General features: G+C 39.2%; 3 protein-coding genes across 5 annotated transcripts in view; all 3 read right to left on the reverse strand.

Annotated features, from left to right (window-relative positions):
- Positions 1-9,947, reverse strand: part of tnpo3 (transportin 3) — a 28,560-nt gene extending 18,613 nt beyond the window's left edge. For both annotated transcript variants that reach the window (XM_061959657.1, XM_061959658.1), the window contains exons 1-5: positions 9,671-9,947; positions 5,017-5,217; positions 4,706-4,779; positions 4,429-4,585; positions 4,131-4,274 (exon numbers count right to left, since the gene is read on the reverse strand). In XM_061959657.1, coding sequence (XP_061815641.1) covers positions 4,131-4,274; positions 4,429-4,585; positions 4,706-4,779; positions 5,017-5,217; positions 9,671-9,790 — 696 coding nt within the window. In that variant the 5' untranslated portion in view covers positions 9,791-9,947. The remainder of the gene's footprint in view (positions 1-4,130; positions 4,275-4,428; positions 4,586-4,705; positions 4,780-5,016; positions 5,218-9,670) is intronic.
- A 3,447-nt stretch (positions 9,948-13,394) lies between these two features.
- On the reverse strand, positions 13,395-18,905 carry irf5 (interferon regulatory factor 5). 2 transcript variants are annotated; one of them, XM_061959652.1, is made up of 9 exons: positions 18,840-18,905; positions 18,061-18,269; positions 17,663-17,837; positions 17,558-17,580; positions 15,565-15,592; positions 15,279-15,500; positions 14,746-15,135; positions 14,560-14,678; positions 13,395-14,348 (listed from the first exon to the last, which is right to left on the reverse strand). In XM_061959652.1, the coding sequence occupies exons 2-9, from the start codon at positions 18,232-18,234 to the stop codon at positions 14,160-14,162; spliced, it is 1,320 nt and encodes a 439-aa protein (XP_061815636.1). In that variant the 5' UTR covers positions 18,235-18,269; positions 18,840-18,905; the 3' UTR covers positions 13,395-14,159. The 2 variants fall into 2 exon arrangements, with proteins under 2 accessions (XP_061815636.1, XP_061815637.1); XM_061959653.1 differs by having other exon boundaries at positions 14,216-14,348; positions 14,467-14,678.
- A 3,368-nt stretch (positions 18,906-22,273) lies between these two features.
- The window catches only part of LOC133606089 (uncharacterized oxidoreductase YjmC-like), a 29,580-nt gene continuing 26,575 nt past the window's right edge, over positions 22,274-25,278 (reverse strand). The window contains exon 11 of the mRNA XM_061959654.1: positions 22,274-22,704. Within this exon, the coding sequence (XP_061815638.1) occupies positions 22,639-22,704 (66 nt within the window). The 3' untranslated portion in view covers positions 22,274-22,638. The remainder of the gene's footprint in view (positions 22,705-25,278) is intronic.

The raw sequence follows: 25,278 nt of genomic DNA on the forward strand, positions 1-25,278 counted from the left end.
CTAGTTTTTCCAACTCTATTAAAGACCAACATGTGTTAGGCGATATAGTGAACCAGACTTTCTGTCAGCACACAGCAATTTACATAGTTTTGTTTGCACTGATCGTATTCACTAAACGCCTCAGTGAATGTGGATTGTCAGGACAAGGGCTCTGCATCTTCATGTGCATGTATGTTAACAGTTGGAAATACTGAGTGTTTGCGTTTTGAGTGGGCATGCAAGTTTGTCGTATTGGATTTTTTTGTTGGCACCACTTTCAAGCACATTCGGCAAACTGTCTCCTTAATGTTGATTAGGCTCACATTGTTCCAAAGTTTTAAAACTGAAATATTCCCACACTGGTGCAGTGGCATTTGGTTTTGCTATCGTCTTTTTTCTCCAAATTCTTACTATCACTACTGTTGCGTTGGTTGTCACGGGCTAACTTGTTGCACTTTGTGCATGCTATCGACCCCGCAAGAAGCTTCACTCCCTTCCTTACATTCCGCTATTGTACAAGCGGCCACAGCTGCTTAATCCGTTGCATGGAGTGACCGTAAACAAGCATGCGCATGGCGATTTATCAAGGCTTTGTTCGATTAACTGACTCCTCAAATATCGGCCCAGGTCTGGCTGGAACGCTGTCACGCCGGAAAGTATCTTGATATATACAAAAAACAGCAAATAGATTAAGAATATCATAAGAACTTCACAGAGCAACTTGAAGGGTATTGACAAGGACGATACTTGAGTCAGTATTGTGATATTCTACGTAGTTCATTAGGGATTAACGGTTTAAAATCTCACAGTACGATATAAACACGATATTAAGGCCACGGTACAATATTATTGCAGTATATGTCCAAAAAAAAAAACTTGGTAAAAATGCCATAGTGTGTAAAATGAAGTGGCAGGAACATTCTGGTCACAGAGGGTGATCAGAATTTGTTTACAACGGAATGGAATGTTTACGTGGAGGTAGGGCTGGGCGATATTGGCTTTTATTAATATCTCGATATTTTTAGGCCATATCGCGATATACGATATATATCTCGATATTTTACCTTAGCCTTGAATGAACACTTGATGCATATAATAGGGCGCATTAAAGAAGTCATATTATTATTATTTTTCTAAATGTAAAACACTTCCTTGTGGTCTACATAACATGTAATGGTGGTTCTCTGGTCAAAATGTTGCATAGATGATGTTTATGGGGCCATGTCCTTCGCTATGTAATAAGTTACTGCGAACGTTATCTCCTTGTGTTTGTGACTATGTTTTTCATATGGTGTTGATCTGTAAATGTAAGACGTCAGGCTCATTTGTCAGTGCAGGTTGTTTCGGCACTTTTTTGGGTGTGGCACCGGCCGTAGACGTTAACGTGCAGAGTTTCAAGCACTCTTCATTCTCTCGCAGGTGACTTTTTAAATGAAAGAACAAATTAGTAGTGCTGCTACCAATGTTCCCTCTAATTGTTCATGTGTGTGAGCAAACACAAAAACTCCCTGAGCATTCAGTGGAGCACATGTGAGCAACATCACACGTGGCAATACCAGCAGCACACCTGTCTCAAACCAATCTTTTATAATAACACTCAAATGAGAGGAGTCATTTTCATGAGATTATTTTGTAATATTAGTGATTTGGCCCACTTGTAATGAAATCTTATTTTTCATAAGCTATGGATTAGTATTGTACAATATGTCTGGGTGGGGGTCCTGCTTTGGAAATCATTTGTACCCCTTTCAGAGATCACCTTTAGTTCCCCTTAAACATCTTCATGTTGCACAATGAAATGTAAGCATAGGATGAAGTGTGCATTCCTGTAACTTTCTCTAGTAACAGCATTCCATGATTAATATCAATAAATTAACATTAATAATAAATGACAGTAGAATAAGCACAGGTATGACTGAGGAGTCATAGTGTAACTTTGTGTGGTGTTTGAGTTGTCCGACTTTTTGTGTGGCCATAAACGCACCAGTGGCTTAGTGGTATGTGTGTTGGTGACAGATGACAAGTTGCTTTTGGCCTGCTTTGTACGGCAGAAAATGACTAGTTTTTCGAGATAAAAGTTTATTACTCATGTTTTTGGTGTGGTTATGGCCGAATATAAACAGTTTTGCTCAATAAAGTGATCGATATAATTCCTGTCCTCGAAGCATCTCGATAGACGTTACAATAATTGAACGGTGTTGACGAACACCGTTAGGGCCGCTTGTTGTCACTGTCACTCAGAGTTGCATTGCAAAATTACACAAATAAATTATGTGTTTATTTTGTTTAGAATTCAGATGGGATTTGATTTGGCGCGCGGCATATATTTGCTGTGCGCAGAGGACGCTTGAGCAGTGCGCAATTGCGCAGGCGCGCACCTTGGAGGGAACGTTTGGCTGCTACCTTTTGTAGCAACGCTTCTGCTGCATACTTTGTATATTACTGCTGAATATTTTCCCACTTGAAGCCAAACTACCGCCAGATGATGGACCCTGTGCTGTTTTTTGGGCATTAATTGTTCTTCCTCCATTTGTGATCAGTTTCGCACCTTCTCTTGTATTGTCACTCGCACCGCTCCGCTTGTACCACCTGCCTCAGCTAACGTTACCATGCCGCTACCTCTCTGCTGGGCGAGGGCGTTTGACTCTACACGTGTGACAGTATGTGACATATGGAAGAAGGTGGGCTTGTTTTACGCCCCCGTGAGAAGGAGACTAGAAAGAATGAGAAACGCCTGTAGTGTAATGCTCGCAGCTAAATGCAACTGCGTGACAACGTATACTCCAATATCACGATATCACGATATAATCATTTTCTATATCGCACAGAGACAAACCCGCGATATATCGAGTATATCGATATATCGCCCAGCCCTACGTGGGGGATTCCGACTATTTTGGACTGGTATTAGTCGATCCACAACGATCGTTCTTCTACACAATACCTCAATTCTAATGAAGAGAAATTACACTTCAACGACTGTCATTGGCTTTGGCAGTTAGGATTGCTCGTTTGCATCAAAACGGTTGTTTTTCTCACTTCGATAGGGCGAAACCATCCTTGCCTAGGCACACCCTCCTGGTTTTTGGAGTATAAATATTTGGGGTTTTGGCACCAGCTGCTGGACTAGATCTCACCAATCTAAGTCTATGAGCACAAACTGATGAAACCTACTCTGATGAGCGGCGAAACGTCTTCTAAGACGAACCAAACAGTCCAGTTGCGATAGATTGAATGCCCTGAGATGACAACTAACTGGATGAATGAGAACATTCATAGAGAAGTGGCAGGAATGTTTAGGATAAACACGCTTACTGTAATTGAACACAAACATAAAGCTTATCATATTTTTTTCAACAAACAATTTCTTAAGTTCAAATAATTGTGCAGGAACATCTACTGTTTCAACAAATGTGAAGTGAAGTGAATTATATTTACGTAGCGCTTTTTTCTAGTGACTCAAAGCGTTTGACATAGTAAAACCCATTATCTACAACGTTAAGCTACATTTAAACTAGTGTGGGGGGTACTGGGAGTAGTAGGGTAAAGTGTCTTGCCCAAGGACAACGGCAGTGGCAGAAGCGAGAATCCAACATGGAACCCTTGCTGGCACGGACGCTCTACCAACCGAACCACGCCAAATATAAAAACAGTTGATGTCTTTAAAGTGACAATGTAAACATCCAGTGTTATAAGTGTAAAACGAAAATGTAGTTGAGTGTCTTTCAACTTTTACATTATGGGAAGCACTTCACTTCCCGCTTACAACGTTCCATGCCCCCACCGAGACCCCAGTTTTCGTTTGATATCGTCACACGTCAACATAATATTGAGAAGACTTTGAAACCGAAATATCACGGTATTTACAATACCGTTACATCCCTATAGTTCACTGATGAATTTAAAATACAGTTTAATAAACAAGTCATATGTACGTACACAAGATAAAAGTAATAATTCATTGATCGAGTGTTTGACGGAGAATATGAGTATTTTGAGTTACGAGCTCAATCAAGAAACAATTTGAACTCGTATGTCAAGGCACCTCTGTAGTGGGATACTTTTCGCTGTCACAAGAGGCTGCAATATACTGTATATCGCAATATAGATTTTAGGCCATATGACAGCAGAACAATCCTCAGGCTGCTCACCAACACTTGGAAGAGGACCATGAGAAGTTGGTTACTGGCCATGAAGTTACTATCCAGGACCCCCAGGTTGAACCAGCTTCCTAGGCAGCGAAAGACCTTAATGAGCATCTTCTCATTGCTGCCCGTCTTTTCCACACAAGACGCCTACAATGACAAAATAAGTCATGGAAATATTATTTTGTTGAAAGATTAGCTGTTGTAAAGCCAAACTCTGACATGATGTGACAGTTCAGTTGACCAGACTTCTACGTAAGTCAAAAAGGACTACTAAAAACTAGAGTAAGAACATTTGTCTCACCAATAGCGTGACCACGGTGGAAGAGTAATATGCCAAGTCCTCGATAATCTCTGTCCTCCGATTGGCTCCGATACGTAGCGAGCGACTATGGACCTCCTCAGGTAACACGGTCAGGATCTCGATGAGGAAGGGCATGGAGCTGACATCACCGTTGTACCTGATCGGATCAGAGACAAACACTTATGGTGAAAAAAAAGCCTGAAAATATGTCTGGCAACATTGGAATTCATAAAGAAGTAATTGATGCTTGTTTTCTTGCAACTGTCTAAGTTCTCACTTTTCTATGAGAGTGTGCACACATCCTTTCCACGAGGCCATCTGAAGAGCAAGATCTGCAATGGCTAACGCCAGCTGAACACACACAAAATCACAATCGATTTAAAAACGGTCAGTTTCCTTGACAAACAATCCTACAAGTCCAAACTTTCACCAAGGGAATGTAGGCTAAAGTCATTCAGTCTGTTTTAACTTACGTTACTCTAACACAATTCAGGAATTATTCAACAATTACTGGTTACTTCAGTACAAATTTACTGAAAAATGTTCTGTTCTACTGAGCAGGTATTCGAACAAAAGGCTTGGTGTTACCTGGGTTACGATGATGGGCGACAGGTCTTTGAGGTTCTGGATGTGAGACAGCAGCGAGTCTCGCAGTGCATTGTGGCTATCCGGGGGAAGCTCGTAGAATGAAGTCTGGATCTTCATTTTCATGGTCTGAGCAGCAAAGTAACACGACTCCACGTCCTGTTTGAGCTGCAGCAGCTGATCGGAGATCTCCCACGCATACATCTGGGAATTAAGTTGGTAAGTGACGTTCCAACACCACAAACAACTCACTGTTCACAAATCAACAAAAGCATCTAACCTGGTCAAACAACTTTGAAAAAAGCCCAATTAACACGCAAATATCAGCTTGAGTAATATCACATTGTTATCGATTAATTCAAGTTCATTGTTGTGGTCAATTTACAATAATATTACATTTTAGGTTTTCTCCACTTGCTACGGCCTGCTTTTTGCTTCCAGGAGCTTCTGTAGCTTCCCTCTCTTTTCCGTAGCAGAGATCCACACATAACAAAAATAATAAGTTAGAAATAGTCTTGTCAATGGTTTGGAACTGGTTTGGGTTTGCGGCAACATAAGTAGTTTAAAAGACCTTACACCAGTTTCAAATGATCTCTGTCAATTGTAGGGATGTGACTCGTACAACAACTCACAATTCCATTCAATTAAATTTTTTGGGGTTACGATTCAATTCAGAATTGATTCTGAATTCAAAACGATTCTCGCAATATGATATTTGGTGTATAAATTAGAGACCGATAGATTATTGGCGTCGATATTTGTCATTTTGACATTTAAGTTTTTTGGTGTTGTTTTTACACAAAACAAAATTGCATAAACAGATGCAATATATACAAGAAAGCAATAACCACTGCTCAGGCACCAGCTGGTTGAGAAAACTTGCCTTATTTTTCACTCACGCGGCTACGCCCCTGCCCCCATTTCCACTTCCTCGTGCAGTGTTGGTCGCTTGTACACGGTATATCTCTTTAGCTTAGCTTTCAAAACTTCTATTTTTTCCCCGGTAAATCCAATGTTTGTTCTTCTTTCCGAGCGTCTCACCTGTTCTGTTTTGTTTGTTTTCGCTACTGCAAGATCTGCCTCCGTCCGCAGCACTCGGACTGTAGGCTCATTAAAAGAATGCAGAGAGTTTCATTCATGTGCCGTGATTCAATCAAAGTATAAAGTGGAGCGGAGGCGACATGTCTGCGGTGTGGACGCACGGCAATATTTCTAAAAAAGACCCACGGACAGCGATCTGCTAAATGTGCAATGTTGAAATATCAAGATGGGAATATTTTACAAAGTCGTTCTCCACGTCGAGTTTAATCACCTGAAATTTAAACTTCTCAATCGCCATTCTGATTATTTGAACAACACTGCACATAAAAAAGATAGTACTCAGTATTTGGCCTGTAAATTATTACTTTATTGTATATTCTTGTAATACCTGGGGTAAATATTTTCACAATTTAATGATTGCTTTATTTTGCGGCAATTGATAATTTTAGTAATCGAGTAATTTATCACGGTGGAACATGGGTTAGTGTATGTGCCTCACAATACGAAGGTCCAGAGTAGTCCTGAGTTCAATCCCGGGCTCGGGATCTTTCTGTGTGGAGTTTGCATGTTCTCCCCGTAACTGCGTGGGTTCCCTCCGGGTACTCCGGCTTCCTCCCACCTCCAAAGACATGCACCTGGGGATAAATTGATTGGCAACACTAAATTGGCCCTAGTGTGTGAATGTGAGTGTGAATGTTGTCTGTCTATCTGTGTTGGCCCTGTGATGAGGTGGCGACTTGTCCAGGGTGTACACCGCCTTCGCCCGAATGCAGCTGAGATAGGCTCCAGCACCCCCCGCGACCCCAAAAGGGACAAGCGGTAGAAAATGGATAGATGGTTTGTTTGATTATTTGAGTAATCGGATAAAGCACTTTATAAGCTCAATGCATATTTAAGGGAAAATATTTGAAATAAACAAAAACTTATTTGATGGTTTCATTTATTATTTTAATAAATGCACATCATCAACATTAAAAATTACACTTTTAACGCAATAATAAAAATATTAATCTCTTAGTTGTTCACCGTCACACTGATGACAGCACTTAAAGTTAAAGTACCCAGGATTGTCACACACACTAGGTGTGGTGAAATTTGTCCTCTGCATTTGACCCATCCCCTTCATCACCCCCTGGGAGATGAGGGGAGCAGTGGGCAGCAGCGGTGCCGCGCCCGGGACTACGCACCATTGCTCTCATGTGCGCTCTATTGTAACAACCATGCTGAAACGATAACCACATCTCTAAAGTTCTGTTGGTCTGAGTTTGATCCAATTTTATTAGTTACATTCAAACGATTGATCAAAGCAACAGAATATAAATCTAAACGTTTTCCCTATTAATATAATCGATTTTATTAATGTTTGTTACAGCCCTAAATTTGTGCAATTACAATACCTTGGTTTTAGTGAGGTTAGTACGCAATCATATCCCTAAATGCAATGGTAATAATATTTAATTGACATAAACATTTATTTTGTTGTTTCGATTTTTGGTCTGTTTTGAACAAGAAAGTTCATTTCGGTGCATCTTTAGGGAGGACTGTATTGAAAGAACTCTGCTTAGTGTTCTAGTTTGAATAGGTTATTTATAAAGGATTTTATTTGGAAGTATTTTCCAGTATTTTTTAATAAGAAAAATAAGCAATTTGCTTTATTAATGTGTTTACTGCATCCCATGGATGTTGACAAACACACCTTGTGTAAAATAAATCCTGGTTGGGGAAAAGATGCATCGAAAATTGTGATAATTGTAATAACAGTTCAATAATTAAATCGTAGCACCTTGAATCGCAGTCAAACCAAATCGCGAGGTGCCTTTGATCGCACCTCCTGAGCGAAACAGATTAGTGTCGCTAATGACAGCGGTATAAAAGGGACTGCAATATGTTGTGTCAAACATTGTTTGTCTACAACGCATTACAACCATCTCTCTCTGTGGCAAGACATTTGGAAACATGTGTTTTGCAACATAAGCAACTTCTTTGTTTTGTATCTTCACCCCCCACTCAGTACAATATTTAAAAAGCATGCCACCTTGTACCATTTTATGCAGATCATTTCTAAATAGCCACTCACTAAAAATTACCACACCCCCTTGAGACCCCTCCCCGAGTGCTTGAAAGACGTCAAGGCTTGGTAAAATGCTTTTAAAGCTCAATGAGGGAAGACAAAAGTTAAGTTGTTAAGTCACACAAGTTCCGTGTTGGACTAGGGCCCCTTCAAAAACAATGTGCCACCCACAATAGACAGTAATTTTAAGATGGACAAACAAATAAATAATGTTGTAAAATTTAGTTTATGTCATCTCTTATCCAACATCAAGTCATTTTAGCTTTTGGACACTTTGCAATGCAGGTTTTTTTTTTAATCTCATCTGGACTAGGTTACGGTTAATCCAGAACTCAGCGGAACAACTTTTAACAAGAACCAAAAACAAGGGAGCACAGAGCCCCAACTCCTGCCTCCTGTACCGGCTTCCTGTTCATTTTAAAATTGATTTTAAGATGAATAGACTGGTCTCACAGTGCATCGCGGACCTCAGACTAGTTTACTCCCCAAGGTCGGAGGCCCAGCTCCAACTGATGATGCCCAAGATGAGACTTTAGACCAGGGAAGACAAACTATAGAAGGCAGTGTCTCAACATGTCAAAACAGGCCCCATAGTCAAACGCTTAAAAAGAGTTCACAATCATCTAAACCAGTCATTCTCCTGCTTTAACTAAGCAAAACACTGCAATCATAGCATTATTTTCATTCCTTTCGTTGTTGAGATCACTCCTGTGAATGATCCCACAAGACTGCATGTCTCTGCAAGACAGCCGTGATTGACAGCTATGAATGTCCGGCATTCTTTTCGAGCAATTTTCACAATGTTGAACTTCTGTGACAAATATACACATGTATTTGCTAAATGTGTTCTCTTAGACCACTATTGATAACTTGTGGCGTTCTCATATTTTAGTTTATTTTTAGCGCTGCAAATGGTGCACTTTTTCTTTCTGGCTTTTAACTCGTACAGTCATCGGTGTCTTATATTGATTCGGTTTTACTTATTTTAGAATTTTCATTTATTTTATTATTTCACCCGTTGCTATTTTAAACGCTCGGCTCTTAATATGATTTAATAGGATTCGTGTTTTGATTGGAATAAGTAGAGTTTAATTGAGTTTCGACTGTTTACTCAATTCAAATTGTTGTGTAGAACTTCGGGAAACTGTATTTGTTGGTAAAATGTTCGATTGGGTGACAAGCTATCGGAACACACACACAGCGAGCTCTGCAATACAACGCCGACACGTCAAATGAAAATATACTTGGGCGGGTTTAAACATAAATATCGCATCAAGTCACAATCTACCTGCCGTGATAAAAAGGTCGACAGGTAGAAAACAAGACAGTGAGCAATCACTGTTGTGATTCATTCATTAGTCGCTGACTAACTTAGCTTCTATGCTAACAGGCTCATGTAGACTGCGCAGTTCTTGCCCGCAACTCTTACGGGAAGGCATCAAATATTCAAGTGTTGTACAAATGTCAGGCTAAAAACACGCTGACACCACCTTAGTGTCACACACCGCCCACCAGATCTGTCTCCGGTCTTTCCCATTTTCCTACCGATCTCTGCAGCTCTCCCAGCCACACCGAAGCTCGTTCCTTCCCGGCCGGATCCGGGTCGTTGTGCAGGGCCTGGACGGCTTGGTAGACCAGCGACAAGCTCGGTTTCCCGCCCTCCATTGCTCGGGACCGAAGCAGGAGCTCGATAAAGAAGAAATGCGACAAACTATGTGGTTGTTAACAAATCCTAGACCGTCTGTGTGCTGACCGCCATCTCGCACGGGCTTCCCGCGTGTATCCACTGTGCTGACCCGTCTAGAAACACAGGCAAGAACATTCGTTCCGCCCTCAATGAGTCGCAAAACTGAGCAAAGATTTAATCACATCACAGTTTTTCATTTAATAGCATTTATTGATGTAATTGGAAAATACATCGTTTATACTCAACGGATATCTATCTATATATCATCGTCTGAATAAAACAGTGAGTGTTTCATTTTTTTTTTTATCATTTGTGTTTTGAAAAAAAATTATCTCCTTACCAAATAAATACAATGTATGAACATAGATTTGTGTTATTTGTATTTAGGGCTATCAAAATTACTTTAATCAATAATTGTTTGATGAGAAAGGGAAAAGGTCTCTGGCATATGCATTTCAGGGAGTTTGTTCAACTCGTGTTAGATTCGCGCATGCGCAAATGAACAGTTGCTCCTGCAAGGACAGGCTGCAGTATGGAGGATCAAATGGGACAGTCACAGAATGACATACAGGTAAAAGCCAGTAAATTAGAATATTTTGAAAAACTTGATTTATTTCAGTAATTGCATTCAAAAGGTGTAACTTGTACATTATATTTATTCATTGCACACAGACTGATGCATTCAAATGTTTATTTCATTTAATTTTGATGATTTGAAGTGGCAACAAATGAAAATCCAAAATTCCGTGTGTCACAAAATTAGAATATTACTTAAGGCTAATACAAAAAAGGGATTTTTAGAAATGTTGGCCAACTGAAAAGTATGAAAATGGTGTCGGTCCACTCTGTTTCCTGAGATCCAGGGTCAACGCAGCCGTCTACCAGCAAGTTTTAGAGCACTTCATGCTTCCTGCTGCTGACCTGCTCTATGGAGATGGAGATTTCAAGTTCCAACAGGACTTGGCGCCTGCACACAGCGCAAAATGTACCCGTGCCTGGTTTACGGACCATGGTATTTCTGTTCTAAATTGGCCCGCCAACTCCCCTGACCTTAGCCCCATAGAAAATCTGTGGGGTATTGTGAAAAGGAAGATGCAGAATGCCAGACTCAAAAACGCAGAAGAGTTGAGCAACCTGGGCTCTCATAACACCTGAGCAGTGCCAGAAACTCATCGACTCCATGCCACGCCGCATTAACGCAGTAATTGAGGCAAAAGGAGCTCCAACCAAGTATTGAGTATTGTACATGCTCATATTTTTCATTTTCATACTTTTCAGTTGGCCAACATTTCTAAAAATCCCTTTTTTGTATTAGCCTTACACAATATTCTAATTTTGTGACACACGGAATTTTGGATTTTCATTTGTTGCCACTTCAAATCATCAAAATTAAATGAAATAAACATTTAAATGCATCAGTCTGTGTGCAATGAATAAATATAATGTACAAGTTACACCTTTTGAATGCAATTACTGAAATAAATCAAGTTTTTCAAAATATTCTAATTTACTGGCTTTTACCTGTAAGTACGTAAATATTAAAATAATTATTTTAAATGTGACATTAATTAATACCATGTGGAATTAAAGTATTCATTATTAATTATTTGGATATTTCTCATTGCCGAGAGCTCAAACCACTCGTAAACGTTTTTGTGTGTCTGTATGCGGAGTAAAAATATGGAACAAACTGGACTTACAACACAAGCAATGCCAAACTATTAATCGATTTAAACTATTATACAAACATCGGGTCTGGTTCAAATATAGAGATGATGGTCTTTAATTTGACCTGCTGTTATACTCTGGCTCAAAGTGTTTATGTGTTCAATGTTTCCTTGCCATTATTGCTATGTTGTCTATTACCATTGTTGGTATTTTGTCTATTACCATTGTTGGTATATTCATTCTTCCTACATTGTTGATACAGAGTAATAATTATTGTTACCTGTGGTAATGCCACTATGATACAACATTTGTATTATTATCCTTGAAGAAAGTAACAGTGAAACTCATGTGAATAATCACTGATTGGAGAACTGGGGGTGGGATTAAATAAATTATCTTCTTCCCACTCCCTTTCAGGCAAAACTGGACAATCATGCATTGCATACTATACATTACCTTTTGCACTATATTAATTTATATTATGTGTTGTCAACTTTGTACTTTTTTTTATTTTTATTTTTATGTCATTGCCTGAAATATATAAATAAATTACAAAAATATTTAAAAAATGTATGTCTTATTGAATGTGTCATGAACTAGTATAATGTAAATTGCATTAATTTATTTAACTATCTAATTAATAATCTCATTTTTTAAATTAATGATTTAAATATTTAAACATTTAAATATTTATTTCACAATGTTAATCATTATTTCACGATTTCATGAAATATTTAAATAGTTATTTAATGAACCTGTGTGGCAGCTTCTTTAATTCATTTTATCCGTCAAACCCAGCCGTCAAAATCAGTGGACGGGTTATTAATCAATGACACATTCATTTAACTATTTCAAAATTAATTTATTTCTGGCCCATTTGACATTTCCTACGATAAACAACACGTTGGCCCCCTGCATGAGAATTTTTTGAAAAGAAAAAAAAATAATAACACAATAGAACAGTCAAAGAACATAAAATATTATGCACACGCTGCAGTAAGGAGTTTTCTTTGCTCCGAAGCCCTTACAGCTTAAAATAGCACAATGATAACACAAAATCGTTACAGGTTCACATTAATGTGGATAAATGTTTGCTTAGAAAAACAGATGCATGAACATTCATAGTGTTTAAAAACATGTAAGGTGTGTATACATTACAATCTTTCTTTACTCTCTTTTCTCATGCAAATTAAACACCATTAATAATTATTTAAATTCAATATTTCATTGTGGTTAAAATAAATTAATCCACTCTAGACCTGTATTTAATCTAACTAAAAAAATCTTATCTGTCTACTCACCAGTGTTGCATGATGGGAAATGACAAATTATCATACCAGAATCTTAAAATCATGGTACTTTAAGGAACATAATCGTAGATACCCAGTTTGCTGTTGCTTAGAATCAATTGTTACAGTGAGAAATGACCATTTATATTGAACTACTATTGCAATTTATAGTATAGTTTTTTTATCAGGGGTTATTAACCTTTTTGACCTTGTGTCACAACTTTTCCACTACAGAGGGGCCCGAGGCCCACTTAAATATTAACATTGGATTAGAAATCTTACTCTCGACCGCGACCCGACCTCGGATAAGCGGAAGAAGATGGATGGATGGATGGATGGACTCTCGATTTGAATTGTATTCAATAATTATATCTTATCTACTTACAGTTTACAACCTTGTCAAATGATATGAAACCAAGTGTTAATCAAAGATTATTATCAGGGCTTAGGTCAGGCTGTTAAACAAAAAAATATTTATCAAATATACTCCATAGAATGGGACTCAAACAAAACTAAAATTAAAAGAAATTTACCACTACACAGTCCTAAAATAAATAAATTCTAGCTAAATTATAATACTATTTCCTAAATAAACTGTGAATAAAATGAAAGTGCAAATGAAAACGTAGCTTCATAACTTTAATCATATTTTTTGTGCTTATGAAAATGTTGTGACTTTAGCTCCAGACTTCTTCTGATTATTTGATACTGTCATTACTGCCACAATTGGTGGAAAAGTGTATCACAGCTGAGTACCACTGCGGCCCATACGGACCACATTTGATCGCCTCAAGGGGCTGCTTGCTGCCCAACAATGGTTAAGAAACACTAATGCAGTTTGACCTTCAATATAAGCTGTCACTGGCAGAACATCGCCCCCACCTGGTTTCAAAGACAATGCACAACATCAGGTGGCGTGCAGGGTGCAATGTTTGCTAAAAGCTAAAAAGTCAAATGATCGTACATTTTGGAATATTTGGAATTACTGGTTGTACATCATACAATTTATAGTTACTGAAATATTCTCATACACCTGGCATAGCTACCACTCATTAAATTAGCAAAACACACAGAGGGAGGGCACTACAACATGCACAACATGAACACAAAACTAACAGAAAAGCGCCATTGAGCAAAACCTGTAAAAAATGTATGTTTTAAGTCTTTGAATGCAGGCAAAAACATAGGTTAACATATTAAAGCATCATGAAAATTTTTAGGACAAACGCCAACAAACCTTCATATTTGGACCAAACTTTGATAATCAATATTAGTACAAACATTAGCATAATACAGTTGAGCTAAAACTGTCTTGGGCGATTGGGGTTTTCTAAGTCATGCCTTAAGCACCTGATTCCCCGGGACCAGTTCTTAGGGCTTTGGATGTTTTTTAGGGAACAGTGTCAGTCCAGTGCGCGTGGACATGTTGACTCTGGAGGAGTCTCTGAAGCTCTTTAAACTGCTCCACTGTCTGGTCCTTCACATCTGGGATTGAGATCTGCAGTCGGATACTGTCAATGGACCAGCTCTGCTCTCCGGAGAACATTTCTGTTAGAATCCGAGCCACTACAGGAACCACCTAAAGAGGAGAAGATGGGGTCTTCTTTAAATTCAAACAAGCTTCATTTGCTTCAACAGGTAAAGTTATTGAAACATAAAATGTTTTTTTTTAAAAAAGACCAAATCACTTCTCATACATTTTACATGTGAATGCTGAAAGGTGATGTTGAATCAGGAACCAATTGGATCATCGCATTCTTAACCACCTGACCTAAGCTCCTCCCACCAACCTGAACAACAATGAGTTTCTTCTCTTTGGGTCTCATGTCAGGCCAGTCCTCCCCAAAGCAGAAGCAGATCTCAAAAGGGGGGGCATTCGGAACTTCACCCTTCTGGTATAAGATCAGTCCTGAAGAGGAAATGTATTACACAAAAGTTCAAATCTGATCAAAGTTTTAGTTTCTTAGGCTTGTCACCTTGCAGGAAGTCGTTGAGGCTGAAAACCCTGACTCTCCTCTCCCTCTCTAACCGATTGGGTTGGCCCTGATCAGGCACACCTGGTCCAGACCAGAACACCTTACACTGACAGAGGCGTAAAGCGTAGATGTCCTGCTCCCAGATTTCTAGGATCAGGCCCCGATCCATCACGTTCAGGAGGGCTTCTGTGAACTCCCGTTGCTTCTGACTCAAGATCTCAGAAGTTCCCGGAAACCGGACCTGTTGTAGGGTGACGGGTCCAAACAGTTCCACCTGCTCTGGGTTGGGCTCTAGTTGTCCATAGTACAGCCGGCAGCCTTGAGGGTTACTGACAGTCAGAGAACCCATTGCCCGGCCGCGGTATTGGAACTTAAGATCCAGATCAGTTACTGCGGCAACACAAAACGAAACACTGCTTTAAAGTTTTGTTCTGGCTATTAATGTCCAATTAGATAGCATAATGAACACACATTCCTCTTTCCTGCAGATCCTATGACAACTTTTAATCTCGATCTCAAAAGTCATCACTCACATGGAATGCTGCTGAGCAGGTTTGGAGGGTCTACGACATGACCCTGGACCACAGCACACGCCTCATTCGGGGTGTGATCTAAGTTCATCCCATCTAACATTGGCTCAGAGGTTAGTGGATGAGAATGCGCAAATGTTTCGCTGGTGGAGGCACAAAACTGGCTCACATCACTGGGGGGAGGTGGAAGTGACGTGAAAGAGCCAGAGTCACCGATCCTGGGATCTGACAAGACATTGTATCAGACAACATCATCTGTATTTCTATGACATTAATAACTTTTACTCACTTATTGTCAGCTCTGTCAGATTTGGTATCTGAAACACAATTTAAAGTTTAGATGTAGCCAAATCAAATATTATTGATACCTCGGTTTTCATACGCACCGACTTTAGTGTTATTCGGTTTTGGTACAAATTTTTCACCAAAAACACAGCTGTTGATTACAGATACAAAATAAGCCACCATGGAACCAAAGAAAGATTGTGCATATAGTAATAGTCAGATGAACGCCCACCAAGGCCTGAGAGTCCGTGTTTCTAGAGTGTCACTGAAAGCACCACGCTGCTGAGGTAAGTCTGGTCAAACAATTAAGGCATGAGCCTTCCTTCATCCTTTTCATTCATATGTATTTCGATAGGGGGTTCCGATCATGGTTTTATGCTGTTGATTTCGTCACCGATCAACTGTATTTTTGTAATTTATTTTTGGTGAGTGCCATTGGCAGTGTAACAATATCAACACAATATTTAGACTAGTTCTGAATATGGATCGATCCGGCCTCCCCTTACATGTATGCATTTTCCTGTTAGTAGACACTTCCATCTGTACTTCTTAAAGTTTACTAAGCACTTATTTATTGTGTCGTTTCAAGCTAGCTGCTGAGCTGGCTTAGTGACGAGCATGTCTTCTTGTCTACTCCTGCTTGTTCTTACTCGCTGTGTAACATGTTTAGCCTCGTCCTCGAGTTCTACAGTGATTGTAAAAAATGTAGTTTATCTTCCACAATGCAGATATCTGCTAGTCCACTAGGGCAGTGGTTCTCAACCTTTTTTCAGTGATGTACCCCCTGTGAATTTTTTTTTAATTCAAGTACCCCCTAATCAGAGCAAAGCATTTTTGGTTGAAAAAAAGAGATAAAGAAGTAAAATACAGCACTATGTCATCAGTTTCTGATTTAGTAAATTGTATAACAGTGCAAAAATATTGCTCATTTGTAGTGGTCTTTCTTAAACTATTTGGAAAAAAAGATATAAAAATAACTAAAAACTTGTTGAAAAATAAACAAGTGATTCAATTATAAATAAAGATTTCTACACATAGAAGTAATCATCAACTTAAAGTGCCCTCTTTGGGGATTGTAATAGAGATCCATCTGGATTCATGAACTTAATTATAAACATTTCTTAACAAAAAAAGAAATCTTTAACATCAATATTTATGGAACATGTCCACAAAAAACCTAGCTGTCAACGCTGAATATTGCATTGTTGCATTGTAATGAATGGAATAGCCTACTTGATTTGATGTTCAGTTTATGAACTTACATTCATATTTTGTTGAAGTATTATTCAATAAATATATTTATAAAGGATTTTTGAATTGTTGCTATATTTTTAGAATATTTAAAAAAAATCTCACGTACCCCTTGGCATACCTTCAAGTACCCCCAAGGGTACGCGTACCCCCATTTGAGAACCACTGCACTAGGGGAACAAAAAAAATTACAGTGTCTGCCAGAGGGGATCGGCTTTTGTGATCAGCATTGAAAGGCGTTACGCAATCGGCATTGGCCGATCACATATTTTTTCAAGGAAATCGGCCAATACTGATTGGCGGTCGATTGATCGGAACATCCCTAGCATTTTGCATGGTTTTCTGTGTATAAATGATAACTATTCTCCGTAAAACTGTTTTATGTTAAGATTTTTGGGTGTCAAGATCAGAAAAATTGATTCGGTTTTTATCAAACCCTCGAAACATCCATCCATCCATCCATTTTCTACCGCTTGTCTCTTTTTGGGTCGCGGGGGGTGCTGGTGCCTATCTCAGCTGCATTCAGGCAACCTGGACAAGTCGTCACCTCATGCAGTCACGGGGAGAACATGCAATCTCCACACAGAAAGATCCCGATCCCGGGATTGAACTCAGGACTACTCAGCACCTTCGTATTGTGAGGCACATGCACTAAAACCCTGTGCCACCGAACAAATGACCAAAAACCTTGAGGTCTCTCTGGACGTTTGTTTTTAATACTCTTATTTATTTTGACAACGTATTACCTCATCGTCATCTGCTGTGGCATCTGAAAAAAAGAAACAAATGGTAATGAACATTTTCTTTGGTGCAGGAAGTTGACAAGCACTAGAACGTGTTTTCGTCCTTACCCGTGCTAACAACTTCATAAATTTTATAGGCTTCGACTGGCATCTCTTTGGTGCCATCAAACTTGAGTTGAAACTCTCGACTTTTATTCAGCGCACAACGAAGGTTGGCTTTCCACTTGGCTGGGTCCGGTTCGTCCACGCCTTCCTGGAATTTTCCTGTTTCAAGAGCCCACGCCTACAGGGCGTCATAAAGAGAGCTTTTCAACTGAAGGCATGCGAGAGAAAAAAAATCGAAGCTAGGAAGTCACCACGACGGTAGTTCAGCCAAACAGGAAGTTGATTTTTGAAGAAGTGAAACTTAAAACAACATCAAGGTTTTTTTTTTTTTCTCTTCAAGTTTTAAATTTTAACTCTGAATGAAGATTTGTGCTTTGACAATAAAAAAAATACCCTCAGACCTTGAAGACGGTGTTATCATCTTCACATGTTGGCGTGTGACGTGTCGCATGTTTCCACGGGATCTGGAAAAGTCGGCGCTCGGCGTTCAGCCAATGAAGACCGGGGAATCGGCTGCTGTCCACTTGAGCCAGAAGCCACGGTTTCAGGCGGACTCTTCGAGGTTGCATGTTCATGCTTGCACTCCCAGGATGCGGGTCAGTAGCTAATGCTGCAGGTTGCCATGGTAACAGTAGTAGTGAAGTGAAGTGAAGTGAATTATATTTATATAGCGCTTTTCTCTAGTGACTCAAAGCGCTTTACATAGTGAAACCCAATATCTAAGTTACATTTAAACCAGTGTGGGTGGCACTGGGAGCAGGTGGGTAAAGTGTCTTGCCCAAGGACACAACGGCAGTGACTCGGATGGCGGAAGCAGGGATCGAACCTGCAACCCTGAAGTTGCTGGCACGGTCGCTCTACCAGCCGAGCCATATCGCCTCTAGTAACGGGGATCACTGACTGGAGACAAAACTTAACTATTGCATGTTTTTTTTCTTCCTTTCTGAAGGGTAGTGACACACACACACACACACACACACACACACACACACACACACACACACACACACACACACACACACACACACACACACACACACACACACACACAAACTAACTAGCGCACGCCACTGACAATATTTTAAGATATACATCAAATGTTTCTCTTAAATATTATGAAGCTTGTATATAGATACGAAAATGAGGGAATTTGGAAAAAGGATTTTAAATGTGGACCCACCTGCTCCCGGTCTTTGGTTGAAACGAGCTCCTCTCTCGCGTCCCACAAACTAACCAGAGAAAAGAGCCGCTGAGAAAAAGTGAACTAAGCTAAATGTCAAACACGCCACATTTACACAATCTGATACTACATCCTTTAAGTAATTCACAGACCACCAAAATAAAATAATTCCTTTTTGAAAAATCAGATTAGACTAGTATAATCTAATATTCTAGTTTATTCAAAATATATAAACTAATAGATAAATCAATCAATAAATAGCACAACTGTCTTCTTGCTCACATACTGATTTACCAAATATAAAAGGGCAAAATCTAACGAATCATGCTTGACTATGAAAACTATAGTCAAGGGGTGTCAAACTCATTTTAGATCGGGGGCCACATAGAGAAAAATCTATTCCCAAGTGGGCCGGACTGGTAAAATCACAGTACGATAACTTTAAAATAAAGACAACTTCAGATTGTTTTCTTTCTTTAAAAAATAGAACAAGCACATTCTGAAAAAATACAAATCACAATGTTGTTGTTGTTTTTTTACACTTACATAGCATTCTATCTTTATTTGTCATTATTTAAACTTTCTGAATAAATTATGTGATAATGTTCATCAGTCAACTCATTGGTGCTCATTTTCAATCTATCAAGATAAAAAAATAATATCAAAATCAAATTACAGTTTTTTTTTTTTTTTTTACATATGTAGCATAATCTACAAAGATACAAATAATTGCTATTGCGACATCTAGTGGACACATTTAGAACAGCAGTTTCTTTCATTCAAAAATTTTGGCTCATTTTGATACTTCGCAAACTAATCTCGCGGGCCATATGTTTGGCACGCCTGCTCGAGTCGAAGACAGCCCAAATATAGTGTAGTCGTTTTGTCACCGTGTAGTAAATCGCAAGGCTCCATCATACTTTGTCTTCATCTAGTGCAGGGGTCACCAACCTTTTTGAAACCAAGAGCTACTTCTTGGGTACTGATTAATGCGAAGGGCTACCAGTTTGATACACACTTAAATAAACTGCCAGAAATAGCCAATTTGCTCAATTTACCTTTAACTCTATGTTATTATTAATGATTAATGATATTTATCTTTGTGGAAACACTGATCATCTTAATGATTTCTCACAATAAATATATATAAAAACAGATAAATATCAATATGCAACACTTTATTTTTATATTTTCTCTAAGTGCACATTTTTCAAATTGAACATTTTCAAATGATCACTTCTAAGACAGTCTTGTGAAATCACAATATCCCATTTGAACTAGCTAGCCACATTTTTGAACAAATCATGAATTACTTTGCACCGTGTTTGTACAAATAATAACTCATGTAAAATACAAAAGTCAACTCTCAATTTTTATTTTTTTTTAATTTTTTTTTATGTCCTGTCCAGCTTCTCAGGCAAATCATATAGTTGATGTAGATGCCCATGTCGGCTGTTCAGATTTACTTTACAAAAGAGAAGTGTAGGATACTTCTCTTGTTGCCTTATTTGTATTTGACTTTATTAAATGTATTTATATTATCATTTAGTGCAGCCGGGCCGGAGCAGGAGGGGATAGAAAGAGAAAAAAAAAGAAGACAGAGGGGGAAATTGTGGGGACAAGAGGGGGATTAGACAGAGAGACAAAAACAACAACAGCAAACAACAACAACAACAACAATAGAGCAACATCAGCAAATATGACATGTACAAATATGATGGTAAAAGTAATAGCAAATAAGCAGTTAGCGAAAAATAAAAAATAATACAGAAATAACAATGAGCATTATTACACTACAAATGGATCAATACAAATACCAATAGAAATAGCGCTATTGATAATGAACAATACCAATAATTTACCTTTATTATCAACAATACAGTTGTTTAAATGCAACAATACATATACGTAATGATAACTTGAGATACGAAAGAATGCAGAAAAATGGAGGGGGAGAAAGAGAAGCAACCTACATTAACCTTGTAGATTGTTATAGTCACAATAGGTTAAGCTTTGTCAGTGTGCCATGTGTTACACCCAGTTTACCCTAGGGCAACAACGTTAATATATGTTTGATGAAACGTGATTATGTGCATGAGTGTAAGTATGCATATGTACTTGTATATGTACAGAATGTGTATATGTGTTTGTACAATGAATGTATATGTACAGAATGTGTATATGTGTTTGTACAGTGAATGTATATGTACAGTATGTGTATGTGTATGTTTGTATATTGAATGTGCGTGTGGATGTACGAACATTAGGTAGGTAAATATGTACTGTATTTGTGTATGTATGTGGGAGCGTAGGTACCTATGTACGTATGTGAGCATATGTGAATTTGCATGTACAATACATTCGACTCCCAGAGTGCGTGGGAGCCAGAGCACGGCCCCATCACCCCCGAGAGCCCAACCCACAAACAGGAGGCGTGGTGCCCAGGGAACCAGGGACCACCGCCCCCACGCAGCCAAGCCGGCCAGCGACAGGAACCCCAGAGCCCGACCCACCGTACCGCCCACAAGGGCCAGCAGCAGGCCGCAGACAGACGCACCCGGCAGAGGACAGGGCACGAGAAAAACAGGGGACAGCCAGACCCCAAGCCAGCGAGAGACCACACCCCACACGGGCAGAAAGGCGAGACGCCCCGCCCGAGGGACCCAGAGACTCCCCGCAACCGGACGGGAAGACCGCCCCCGCCCCACCGGCAACCGGGCCCCCACGAGCCCACCCCCCACCCCCGGAGAGCGCGGCGAGGCCAGCCCCCGGCCACCCCACCCAAACCGGCCGCCGCAGGACCACCCAGGCACAGGGCCACGGGAACCACCCACCCCACCCGCAGGGACCCCAACGATGGAGATGGAACAACCAGCAACCGCCCCGCCGAGCCCCCCCCCTGAGGGAGGGGAAAATTAAAAAATAATATTAATAAAATATATAAAAAATAAAATAAATAAATAAATAAATAAATAAATAAATTAATTAATTAAACTAATTAACTCTCAATTTTTTAAATAAATCATGTCACACTTTGAACTGGACACCAAATCTGTTATCGGTTTCTTTGTCAGTTAGTGAAGACCAAGTCTTTAAAATATTTTCTTGGATTTTCAAATTCTATTTGAGTTTTGTCTCTCTTAGAATTAAAAATGAGACCAGCTTGCTAGTAAATAAATACAATTTAAAAAATAGAGGCAGCTCACTGGTAAGTGCTGCTATTTGAGCTATTTTTAGAACAGGCCAGCGGGCTACTCATCTGGTCCTTACGGGCAACCCGGCCCCGTGGGCACCGCGTTGGTGACCCCTGATCTAGTGGTTAAGCCTCACATTACAGTATGACCTCCTTAGTTGAATTCGATCTTATAAAAAATAAGCATTGATGGTGTACTGGTTTTGTGTACTGAAAGGATACAAAAATAGTTCCGACCAACTTTAGGAAACTGGGCTTTATTTGCAATAAGGCACTTGAAGTATTGTTTGCAACAACGCGCAGGATTTTATATATATATATAAAAACTACATAAAACCATTTCTGAATTCTAATTAAAAATACTTTTTGTCTTCAAACTTCTAATGGCTACATATCACTGTGCATTCACAAATCTTTTTCTTATACTGCATTGGTAAAAAAAAAAGCAATGTGCTTGGTCTTTAAAAAGCACCGTTTTAAAGATCTTACAAACGAAAAGAGCAGAAAGCATGTGTGTTCCTTATATGTTTCATTTGGTCGCTGTACGTATTGCAGTTTTCCGGCAGGTTCCACCACGCAGGAGTTCAGAAGGTCACGAAGGCCTCACTACTCGGAGATGACTTTGTCACACGGCAGTAGAGGGCTTACATTGATTCTCTTGGCGCATTCATTCTGAGGAGAAATAAGATTAAAACACACCAGTCAAAAAGTTACTTCGAATAAACGTTTGATGGTCATTTTGAGATTGTTGCATTTGAGCAGTGCCACACTTCATCCAGGAGGTGGCGCTATTGCTGCTTTTCCCGTACAAAAATGACCCGTGTTTAAATCAGTCAAAGAATGTCCTTCAATTCGAGCTGACAAATAATTAAAATGTTCCATCAGAATATTCACAGTGATTCATTATGATTAGATATCTTTTTTTTGTGTTATATTTATCGAGTTTAGAGCTTCAAGACAGAAAGGAATATACAGGTAAAAGCCAGTAAATTAGAATATTTTGAAAAACTTGATTTATTTCAGTAATTGCATTCAAAAGGTGTAACTTGTACATTATATTTATTCATTGCACACAGACTGATGCATTCAAATGTTTATTTCATTTAATTTTGATGATTTGAAGTGGCAACAAATGAAAATCCAAAATTCCGTGTGTCACAAAATTAGAATATTACTTAAGGCTAATACAAAAAAGGGATTTTTAGAAATGTTGGCCAACTGAAAAGTATGAAAATGAAAAATATGAGCATGTACAATACTCAATACTTGGTTGGAGCTCCTTATGCCTCAATTACTGCGTTAATGCGGCGTGGCATGGAGTCGATGAGTTTCTGGCACTGCTCAGGTGTTATGAGAGCCCAGGTTGCTCTGATAGTGGCCTTCAACTCTTCTGCGTTTTTGGGTCTGGCATTCTGCATCTTCCTTTTCACAATACCCCACAGATTTTCTATGGGGCTAAGGTCAGGGGAGTTGGCGGGCCAATTTAGAACAGAAATACCATGGTCCGTAAACCAGGCACGGGTAGATTTTGCGCTGTGTGCAGGCGCCAAGTCCTGTTGGAACTTGAAATCTCCATCTCCATAGAGCAGGTCAGCAGCAGGAAGCATGAAGTGCTCTAAAACTTGCTGGTAGACGGCTGCGTTGACCCTGGATCTCAGGAAACAGAGTGGACCGACACCAGCAGATGACATGGCACCCCAAACCATCACTGATGGTGGAAACTTTACACTAGACTTCAGGCAACGTGGATCCTGTGCCTCTCCTGTTTTCCTCCAGACTCTGGGACCTCGATTTCCAAAGGAAATGCAAAATTTGCATGGTTGGGTGATGGTTTGGGGTGCCATGTCATCTGCTGGTGTCGGTCCACTCTGTTTCCTGAGATCCAGGGTCAACGCAGCCGTCTACCAGCAAGTTTTAGAGCACTTCATGCTTCCTGCTGCTGACCTGCTCTATGGAGATGGAGATTTCAAGTTCCAACAGGACTTGGCGCCTGCACACAGCGCAAAATCTACCCGTGCCTGGTTTACGGACCATGGTATTTCTGTTCTAAATTGGCCCGCCAACTCCCCTGACCTTAGCCCCATAGAAAATCTGTGGGGTATTGTGAAAAGGAAGATGCAGAATGCCAGACCCAAAAACGCAGAAGAGTTGAAGGCCACTATCAGAGCAACCTGGGCTCTCATAACACCTGAGCAGTGCCAGAAACTCATCGACTCCATGCCACGCCGCATTAACGCAGTAATTGAGGCAAAAGGAGCTCCAACCAAGTATTGAGTATTGTACATGCTCATATTTTTCATTTTCATACTTTTCAGTTGGCCAACATTTCTAAAAATCCCTTTTTTGTATTAGCCTTAAGTAATATTCTAATTTTGTGACACACGGAATTTTGGATTTTCATTTGTTGCCACTTCAAATCATCAAAATTAAATGAAATAAACATTTGAATGCATCAGTCTGTGTGCAATGAATAAATATAATGTACAAGTTACACCTTTTGAATGCAATTACTGAAATAAATCAAGTTTTTCAAAATATTCTAATTTACTGGCTTTTACCTGTATACCGTACTATATACACTAAACAGGTTTATTAAACACCTTTTTTTTTATTTTTTTTTTATCAAACACCTTTAACATGTTCATTTTAACAGCCCTACTATAAACCAATAATCAATAATGTCATAACAAATTGAACACACTTGCTTGTGCTTGGGTGTGTCCATGCATGTATTTGACTGGTGAGGTCTATAAATATGAATGTTTAAAAAAAAACTATTATTCTTTAAAATAAACTATATCCATAAAAAGTATTTCATTTAATTTCTGTTTGTGTTTGTTATTCATTGTGTGGGGCAGCCAAGACCTCAGCCCCTAGTGGTCAAAGGTGACTAACGTACACAAACTCTTTTTTTGTATTGTTTATAAATATGCCCCACGTATTCTGCCAAGCAACGACCACTTGTTGCTATGCAGAATTGAGCTGAGTTGGAGTTTATTTGGAACATGCAAGCATACAACATAATACATCACAACTTCCAGTTTCTCTATTCAACATGTTCGAAAAGGAGTAGGAAGAAGCAAAGCTTATTTAATCCTACCCCTTTTCCATTACAAAGCAGTTGCTAACACGTTTCACTTCCTGTTCTCAATTTATTCACAATATGCTCCATAAGTAATAACATTAAAAATTAAATAAATAATAATGAGTGAGGTAAGTTCTATTTCATATGGTGAGATGAATCAG

Source organism: Nerophis lumbriciformis, linkage group LG05, assembly GCF_033978685.3.
Source record: "Nerophis lumbriciformis linkage group LG05, RoL_Nlum_v2.1, whole genome shotgun sequence".
In the NCBI taxonomy this organism is placed as follows: Eukaryota; Metazoa; Chordata; class Actinopteri; order Syngnathiformes; family Syngnathidae; genus Nerophis; species Nerophis lumbriciformis.

Excerpts from the sequence above, each read along its gene's own strand:
- irf5 (XM_061959652.1), bottom strand. The coding sequence starts at position 18,234 with ATGAACATGCAACCTCGAAGAGTCCGCCTGAAACCGTGGCTTCTGGCT. Across the intron at positions 17,838-18,060 it reads ATGATAACACCGTCTTCAAG|GCGTGGGCTCTTGAAACAGG; the intron begins GTCTGAGGGTAT and ends GACGCCCTGTAG. Across the intron at positions 14,679-14,745 it reads CCTCAACGACTTCCTGCAAG|GACTGATCTTATACCAGAAG; the intron begins GTGACAAGCCTA and ends TTTCCTCTTCAG.